We start from the raw sequence: 9,709 nt of genomic DNA, 5'->3' as shown, positions 1-9,709 counted from the left end.
ACTGATATCTATTTTGTGGGACTAATAAAGGAATATCTTATCTTATCTTATCTTATCTTATCTTATTTATTACTCAGATGCATTTCACATCTTAAAGGTTTTCAGTTCAGATGCAGTTCTACATGTCTGCTGCCCTCTTGTGGAATCACGCGGCATCACTGAGAAGCAGGGGGAGGAGCATGTGTGTGTGTGTGTTTCTAGCTGGACTCAGCCACGCCTCTTCTGAGTGCGTCTATTTCCTGGAGAGTGGAATCAGACTAACGTGGTTTTTCCTTCTTGTTAAATTCTTGAATAGTTTTCTCTGAGGATTTGATTCGGAGCAAACATCCAGGTTTGACTCTCTGCTGCTGTCACGTGTTGCTCGTGTATTAGACTGAGAGCAGACACCGTGACAGAGCCAGCTGTGTTTGACAGGACTCTGAAGCTGCAGCAGCAACAAGGTGAGAACCTCTTCTGGCACTTTTCACAATTAAAACCTTCATTGTCACTTGTTTGTGTTCATGTTGTTACTGAACAAAGAGAGTGTGTTGTTATTAATTTAGCCTGAAACACAAAAGCCTTGATGCATATGGCCACTGTTCACACATCATGTTATACAGCTGGAACTGAAGTCATTGTGATATTAGCTGTAAAGAGATGAATCTCTGCAGAAATGGAACGTTCCTGCTATAAAGGTGTTGCTATTGTGTCATGTTTGGTTTGATAGAAAAAGTATGAACATGGTTGTTCTGCAAAATTCTTTACATGACAGAAACAAACACATCATCATTATATCCAGTTCACAAAATAATGTTTTTACGTGTAACATGTACACACGTGTAGGAAAAAGCTTATTTTGTTTTACTTGTGAGTTGATTTCCAAAGAGATTCAAAACCATTCAGGAAAAATACAGTTATTAAAATGTAAGAAATCTGAATATCTGAAAGGATGACTGGAAATCTGCAGGTTGTTGCAGGGTGTTCTGGGAAAAAAAGCTGAAAACAGTCCTCCACAGTGCTTTGTATCAACCACATTTTACCTGCAGGTGGCGCTAAAGAGCAATTTACGTTCTCTTATTTTACAAACACCTAATAAAACAGTGAAGTTTGAACATGCAAAATTAAGCAATGTTTTAGGCACAAATAACTACAAAATTCTGTATATATATATATATATATATATATGATAACAATATAATTATATTATTAACATTATGCAGGACAAGTGAATTTTTATGAAATCATTGACAATATGATCATATACCAAGAATTATAGGCTGAATCCACTGGATCTAACATTCTCCATCTTGTCTTCACAGGTTTTTTAAGATTTCTTCATGAGTTTGTCCAGCAGCCTTTAAAATGTGGCTGCTTGCTGTTTCCGTGCCGCTGCTTCCTGCCATCGTCATGGCGTCCCGTCGTTACCACGTCAAACTGTCCAGGCTGTGTCACCGAGCTCTGGGCTGGGTGCTGAGGCTGCTGCGGGGGGGAGTGTGTGTCAGGAGCACACACGCCTTCGTCTTCTCCAACTGCACCCACGGTAAAGTGGACAGTGTCCTGGAGACCTTTGACCTCTACGCTCAGACGCACCCCTCGTTATCCATTGGTCCAGAAATCGGTAAGTTGCCACTGAAGTAAATGCATCTGAAGTTTTTGACGTGCTTTGACCTCAAGGCTTGAATTCAGGTGCAGATCAGAGTCTGACACAGTCTGGGGGGTTTGTTTGGAGATGCATCGGTGGCTGAGGTTCAAACCATCAGGTGCCAGGAGCTTCTGGGAAAGTTCTGGGAAAACTTGCTTCGCAGAAATGTTCAGAGCTTCATTAACTTCAAACAGCTGCAAATAAACTTGTGAAATAACAGAGAAACAAAAGCAACTGTGGAATTAATAAGAAAAGTTTTGTACACTAAATCACATGTGACACAAAAAAGCATCTGTGGCGCAGGAACATGAGGAACTGAAGCTGAAAACAAAGCTGCTGCCATCAGAGATTTGCTGTTCATGAAGTGTCCAGAGAGGGGCGCTCTTTCATTTTAAATAAGTCAGAAATCAACAAGATATTTACTCATTGTTTAAAGCGGGAACAATAATTATTTTAATGCAAAGATCACAGAAAAGGTTCTTTAACATTAAATGTCCTAATATTCATCACCAACCTCCACCCATTGTTTATATGATATTAATAACTTTGACAGTTATGGAATTAATGTGATTATTATATTCTGCATCGTTTAAATTAAACAAGTAGCAAGTTTTTATCCTGTAATTGTTTTATATGATTGAAATATGACGATTATAAAGTGGCTATCTCTGCATTTGAGATCCAAATAGATAACTACACTATAAATAAATAAATAAAAACAGGCTTGTTGTTTACCAGATGAATCAAATACAAATTGTGTATTTACACTTTGTACAGATTTACACCTGCTTGTATTATTTTTCAGCTTCAGTTATTTATTGGTTTCTTTAGTTTCCTCTTTACTGCCTGTCCTGTCTCTGTCTCTGAAATGTCTTGTGATGTTGATGAGGCTGGTTTTATACAGAACTGTCTGCTCTGACCCAGGTGAGGCCTTGGATGCTGTGGTAAAGCGTGTGCGTCCCTCTCGGGTGTTGGAGCTGGGGACTCACTGTGGCTACAGCTCGGTCCGCCTGCTGCGTCTGCTGCCCCCTGTTGGCAGACTGATCACAGTGGAGATGGACCCCCTCACAGCAGAGCTGGGGGAGGAAATCATCCTTGTGTCTGGATTCAAACACAATCAGGTCCATGAAAGCTTTAATTAAAGACTGGGCATCGAAACCGGACATTCAAATCTAACTGATTTTTTTCTAACGTCCTCAGTTCCAGGTGTTGACGTCGAGCTCAGCCGAGGCCATCCCAGCGCTGCCTTCACTTCTGGAGCCTGATGTGAGTGAAGGGTTCAGCCTGGTGCTGATGGACCATGATCCTCTGCTGTACCTCGCAGACCTGCAGGCCCTGGAGAGAGAGCAGCTCCTGTGTCGCTCCGGCTGCTCCGTCGTCCTCATCGACAGGAAGAGACGAGCTGGAGGTCTCACAGAAATCCTGGATCACGTCAGAGCGAGATTAGAATCCTGCTGCGTCAGGACCGAGCTTCCATTCATAGTGGAAATCTTCTACCACGAGTGCTGAGGTCGAAGGGGACGGAATCTGTGTCAAGAAATAGTTTTATATACTTGAAACAACTGGACGATGAAAACATGTGCTTGTTTTTTTTTCTTGGATAATTAAATTAAAAAGTTAATAATAATGAAACAATCTGTGTCACAGTATTTCTAAATAAAACTGCCACACAGTGAATTTGTCTGTTGTGCTGGAGGTTGACTTTTTATTTATATCGAATCAATCAAATATTTAATACGTCAACATATATTTATATGATACTGATCTTTATGCTAACTGTGCTAACTGCTAAGCTGTGTACAGCAGAAAATAGAAGCGTGAAATTAGAGAGTTTTTATATATAAATTAAATTAAGTGAATATTATGATATCATAAATAAACATGGTGGACACATGCACTGGCTGTAGTGCCCAGAATAACCACTTGATGGCGTCCTCTGCTCTTTAAAGGAATAAAAACGTGCACATTGAACTGGGTCTGACTCAAACGTTCACAGACCTTTAAAGGACAATTCCACCTATTTTAACAGTTTACATGCGGCTCAGTGAACATCAACATCTTTTGCTTTCGATATCTGTGAAGTGATCTGTGCATGTTGTGTTATTTACTCTCAGACTCAGTGTTTACAATTAAATAAATAAAACACTATTGGGCTAAATTGCTCCCAGTGCCCCCCCCCCCCCCCCCCCTCCTTTTTCTTACCAACATCAGCAATCTTCCTCTAAGTGGCCAGAATGTCTGAGACTCAGTGTTCCAGCGAGCGTCTTAAACGAGGGGAACCGGTGTTTTCTTCAGGTGGAGTTTTCTGAATTGTTTTCTGTAACGGCACCACCGAGGCCTTTAAAGCAGCAGGAAAGCCATTACACGGTTTAGAGACAATTTAGTGCAGCATTTAAATAAATAATATTTGCGCAATAACACGATTTAATTAGATGCAATATTTCCAGGGAGCCTCGGGGTGCGTCCCGACCCCAGGTCACAGTGTGGTGAATGTTGCAGTGGGGGAAATTATTCAAACTTAGAGAGAGTGTTTGCTGCAGTTGAAGGGAGACAGAGGAAAAGAGAGAGTCGGGGGGGGGAGGGTGTGCACGTTTAAATTAGACATGGAGGTCAGGTGATGCACAGAAACTGGATGAGAGCGATGTAAATGGTGCTGGCAGAGTGTTGACGAGCTGCATGAATACTTTATAATCTCAGACACGATCACTGTTTGCACATCGGGGGAGCAGCTGCCGTTGGGTTCGACTTTGAGGGAAAGAAACACTGATTTCCAGGAAACTCGGATGCCACTGGGGGTCGTTCATTATGAATTAGCTGAGCACTGAATACTGTCTGACACACGATACTGCACTTATACAAAGTTATATCACAGTTCAACATGAAGTACTGACAGGGACGTCTGCTCTCTAACGAGTACTTATACTATGGAGCCTTACAGAATCATTATCAATCAAGTTAGCGTATAATTAAAGGATAATTGGATCCAAAATACCGATAATAAATACCAAAATACCGATCCGAATATACGAAGGCTTTTCACAGAACAAGTGAACTCAACATCAAGAAACCTACATTTTCTTGATGTCTTGATAGATTTAATTCTCTGGATTTTGTTTTCTGACCAAACAGATTACTACAAAACTTGGTGGAAGGAAAACACAACTCGCTAAATAGGAACTTCTGAGGAGCAGGTGAAGCCACAGTGAGTTTTATGAGTTGAGATGAATTGATTTCTTGAACCAGATTTGCGGAAAGGAAAAGAAAACTAGAAAATATTTGAGTTGGTTAAAAAGATTGAGACGTAACTCCAGCTCACAGAGACTCCACTAGTCACACGCTGGTTGTCTATAACGAGAAACTACAGTCGTATATGTATCTGTTAACCCTTGATGCTATTTTCATCCTGATATTTGCACATTTTCCTGTTTTGGAGAGAAATCGGCTGCACTGCACTTTGACTTAATGATTTTCTGACACCAGCCGAGTCCCTGAATGGCCGGTGTGTGTCTGTAATTACACCGAGCAGACCGACTTTAATGATCGCTCATTAGCTTCCACCACCATCTCAGCTCTGATAGTCTCCCACAATGCAACGTGTTGGAGCCAAGAGGTGGTCAATTTCTCAGCTGTCAGAGGTGATTTAACATTTCCTTTGCTGTCCTTTCAGAGCACCGCCAGTGTACACAATGATGTACTACCAAATGTAAACACCGTGCTCCGTGACCACCCAACCCTTCGCCCCTTCCTCAAAGCAAAAGAAAAAAATGAATGGCTTCAGTTTCTGGGTTCCTCCTGCGTCAGGCTATGAACTGCACTCTGTGCTGCGGCGGCTGGAGAGCGGATGTAAACACAGCTTTCAATTATAAATCAAACCCTAAAAGAGCCACGCACCGCTGCCCCCAGGCTCCCGGCACAAAGGCCCTTCATACCCAAACACCCCACAATACACTGCTGGGAACCTCTGGCTATTCACCACCATAAACTCACATCTGAGACAGAAACATCTTCAGTGTCACAGCTATGCAGAGAATGTCATATTCATCTTTTGTATTTTGTGTCGGCTGTTATGATCCGATCCTGCTCTGAAAGAAGAGGCCTGACCGTGTGGGCGGATCTGCTGGAATTTGTCATAACGGTGTTTTACATCATTTCAAGCATATCGAAGAGGAATTTCATAAACTAAGAAATGTTGAAAACTTATCTTAAAATGTTAAAGATCCGTCCTCAGCTCTGCATCAGCACCAACATCTAATGTGTTCTTCCCTCAACACAGTCTTCCACCAGCTTTACTAGAAATCCACTCAGTTGTTTTGGGGGATTTTGCATAAAAACATAGAAAAAATCCTTGACAGAGCTCAATATGCATATTAAGAAAATATAAAAGTATAGAAATTTAAAGGTATGAAAGGAAACACACAACTTGATCATAGTTAAAAACTCCAGTTCTCTTTATCTAAGTCCAGTGTTTCGTTGACCCGTCGTCTCCACTGACCTCCTCCATCTGCAGGTTTTGTGGCCGCATCCTCTCGTTTGCTCCTGATGAAGAAGAGTCACTGCTCCTCCAGCTGCTGCGGCGCTTTGGAGGCCGCGTTCAAAGAAGGTGCAGCTTTGAACGGCGGCGGAAACAGCTGACGCCGTCTTTTCTTTTCCTCGGAGGACGCTCTCGTGTAAACATGAGTCATCCGGGCATCAAACAGTGACAGAGGACAGTTTCCAGCTGTTTAAAATCACTGAGGTTAAAAACACATGAATACATGAATGAATACATTTACATTAAAGCAACAACTTTTTTATATTGAACCCTAAAGTGCAGATTTAATAAGTTTTATGTTTGACTCTTCACATCGTAAAAACCATTTGTTGGCCTTCATGATGTATCAGCTCATAATGCTGAGTGTTATAAAGTAGATATGATTAAAGAAAATAAAGTTAACTTTCACATTTTACTGATTTACTCAAACTATTTACATTTGAGTCTGTGAAGCTTTCTGTGAATTTGTCTTTTTTTCCTGCGAGTCGTGTGTAACAGCAGCAAAAACAAAGTCAATCTAGATTCACAACATGTTTCTAGTCTCCACTCTCTGAGTCTGGTTCATCAACTGGAGTGAGCAGAGCCGGAGTAGAGAGGAGACTCCTGACGGCCTCTCCAGAGACCAGGGACTTCTATATTTGGTTCACTGTGACAGCCCCACCGCCCACAGCCCCACACACACACATACACACACACACACTGCATTTTGTTCATGTCAGGGTTGTGTAATGATTTTGTGTCCTCACACGTGATCGTTGTCACCTGTTCCTCACACATGTCATCTCTGGAGCAGAGGCAGCCTCATTTTTAAACTGTCTAATGTCCGTTTGAGTTATAACGCTGGTTTGGAAGAAGGAGTTTAGAGTTTCCCCTCCACGAATCAGTACAATGCATTAATTTATATACATGTGTTTATCTTTGTGGCTGAGGGGGAAACCTGTGGAGTAGATCTGATGAAAGAACAAACCCCATCAGACAGGGTGAGATGAAGATGAAGTCAAGTGTTGTTAAATAACTGCTCTGTTACGTCTCGTTCCCTGTTCACTTTGTCTCAGTTTCACACTTGGAAAAGAAAAGCTCAGCCAAACAATGATCAGATTAGTTACCTGCTACTTTCAGCTATTCAAACAAACGTTCTCTCTTTTAAGTGAAGTGACTCTTTCTCCTGCCTGCGACCCAGACTTCAACCCGCAACTCACACAATCACACACGCAGCCCATCCTGTGGATGTGGTGTCTTAAGAGGTTTGAAGAGAACTCCTCCTCCTCCTCCTCCTGCTGAGGTTTTCGTTTTTGGGGCAGATTGAGACGTGCCGTCCATGTCTCGCACTTCAGAGCAGGTTTGGTGCTGAGGGAACGTTTTCAGACATCATTGGGTTTCTTAGAGACACAGATTTATCTTGTGATGCTGTTTGGAGTTCATTTAACTAATTTAATCATCACCGAATACACTCTGATGCTAAATACATGAATAAATCTCTTTGCTGTGCGAAAAAGGTGATTTAAAGTAAGTGAATTTTAGAGGAGCAGCAGCTGAAGCCAGTGGAAAAGGAGGCTGGAGGGGAAATAACAGAAAGAACCAGGTTCATCATTTGTTTTTTGAGGTTTACTACAAAGTACTGGGTGCTTATTTAAAGCTGGAGCCAGATTGATGCACAACACCTGCACCTGAAGTCAAACTCCACAAAAGAAAAGAAAAGATGGTATTTTGTGGTTCTGTCAATATCAGTTAATGCTGATATTAAAGAAATCAGAATGACTTTATCTATGAACAGATAGGTGAACGTGTTCCTAATAAAGCTCAGTGAGTGTAAAATCATGACAAGATTTGCAAAACCACTTTCTCCTGTGACAAGGTCCACATGGCAGAGAGGAGCAGAGAGGAGCAGAGAGGAGCAGAGAGATAAAGCCTCCAGGACAGACAGAGAGGGTCGATGAGGGAGGTGGACGGGGAATATTCCTGGTGAAAAGATGGGACAAGTGTAATTACTCCAATAAACGTACATTGACAGAACATCTTATTATCATTGACCTTTTATATATTATGCAAGCACTTGTAATTGTGTGCCTATATGGTGTGTGTGTGTGTGTGTGTGTGTGTGTGTGTGTGTGTGTGTGTGTGTGTGTGTGTGTGTGTGAATACATGTGGCCCAATGTTCATTTTCTTGTTCTGTATGGATCGGACCCGACTGTTTTATTAATGGATCAGTTGTGTTTCTGCATCATCAACCTTTGGAAGCCCACTCAGGACGTTTCGATCTCAGCACACACACACACACACACACACACTGATCTATAAGTTACCTGGGAAATAAGAAATGAACAGCCACTGAAGGATTCTCACAGGAGAGCAGAGGAAATGATTATTTGACTAAAATGTTCAGGGCACATTCACCAGACTTTGAAAATGTCAACATACGAGTCTTTACAGGCAGATTGTGCTGTACACAAAGTACAGTGGTGCTTTTAGCTGAATGCTAGTATCTAATATAATAACAGTAATACATGTTTACCATGACAATACTTCATACTAGTATTTAGCGTCTAGTGCTGGAACTTCCAAAAATCTAATTTGAAAAAAATAATACATGACAATTTTTTTTAGAATAAATTTGAATATCTGAATATATGTGAATATGACCCCCACCCCCCATGCCTGAATAAATGTTTTAATTCTAATTCTAGAAACCGTTATCATGTACGAGGTGCACAGTGATGCTGGTTTTAATCACCAATCAAAAAGTTAAACGGTAATTTCTTTGACTCCTGCAAATTTCCCTGAAGAACCTAATCTAATATTTACCGAATTTAGCAAAAGAAAATCCTCCAACATGCGCCTCACATGCCCCCGAAGAGCAGGTAATAATAACCTTGTTTCAAAATGAATAGTTATTCCAACAGTGTCATGGGTGGAGCAAACGGAGCCACTGAGTTTATTTCCCATGAGTCTATTACTGCTGAAGTAGCCACAGATATATTAAGGCTGGAGGCAGAATAGGCATCATGTGATGCCTGACTGTTTTCATGGTAGTTGCTAGCAGCAGAGTATTATTTGAAATTTAAATAGAATTTCTCTTTCATATTTGACCAACACATGAATCGAGTCCATCGCTAAGAATCTCTAATGGTTAGAAATTCCCTTCCGGGGCGCTCTGTGTTTCTTCCTTCTCACCGTCCGTCCTATCTGCTGCATTTAATGTGATTTCCCCGCACACGGCTGCTAATGGCTGCTCAGAATCTCTAATCTGATGCATCGACAAGGCCTCTGTCGCTTCATTTGAGAATGGAGGACAAGCGATTCCTCCTTCCCCTGGTGTAGAGGTTCTATAAGCCCACATGAGAAGAGGAGGCAACACTGCTCCTCTTCCAAATGGACTTTTCATTAGGGCACAGAATGGGTTTGGGTCACAGCAGCAGCACAGCTGATCAAATCTCAAACAATGGAGCTGCTGGCTCTGCTCCAGGTCTTTGTTTACTAGTGCGAGTCCAGGTGTGTGTGAGTGTGTGTGTGTTTGTGTGTGTGTGTGTGTGTGTGTGGGAGAGTGTGTGAGAATGTTG

The 9,709-nt window shown here is 41.7% G+C and overlaps 1 protein-coding gene across 1 annotated transcript; it reads left to right on the top strand.

Annotated features, from left to right (window-relative positions):
• Positions 1–208: 208 nt before the first annotated feature.
• On the top strand, positions 209–3,298 carry LOC109623645 (transmembrane O-methyltransferase homolog). The gene is made up of 4 exons (XM_069531958.1): positions 209–440; positions 1,299–1,597; positions 2,546–2,742; positions 2,822–3,298. Exons 2-4 carry the CDS (start codon positions 1,342–1,344, stop codon positions 3,128–3,130), a joined length of 762 nt encoding a protein of 253 aa, XP_069388059.1. The 5' UTR covers positions 209–440; positions 1,299–1,341; the 3' UTR covers positions 3,131–3,298.
• The last annotated feature ends 6,411 nt before the right edge of the window (positions 3,299–9,709 follow it).

Source organism: Paralichthys olivaceus, chromosome 9 (assembly GCF_024713975.1).
Source record: "Paralichthys olivaceus isolate ysfri-2021 chromosome 9, ASM2471397v2, whole genome shotgun sequence".
In the NCBI taxonomy this organism is placed as follows: Eukaryota; Metazoa; Chordata; class Actinopteri; order Pleuronectiformes; family Paralichthyidae; genus Paralichthys; species Paralichthys olivaceus.
The sequence above is the reverse complement of the archived record's forward strand: the minus strand, read 5'-3'. Positions and strand labels throughout refer to the sequence as shown.

What these genes read in the sequence shown, in the direction of transcription:
- LOC109623645 (XM_069531958.1), top strand. Translation starts at nt 1,342, where the DNA reads ATGTGGCTGCTTGCTGTTTCCGTGCCGCTGCTTCCTGCCATCGTCATG. An exon ending in ATCCATTGGTCCAGAAATCG is followed by an intron (nt 1,598 to 2,545) that starts GTAAGTTGCCAC and finishes GCTCTGACCCAG; the next exon opens with GTGAGGCCTTGGATGCTGTG. An exon ending in CTGGATTCAAACACAATCAG is followed by an intron (nt 2,743 to 2,821) that starts GTCCATGAAAGC and finishes TAACGTCCTCAG; the next exon opens with TTCCAGGTGTTGACGTCGAG.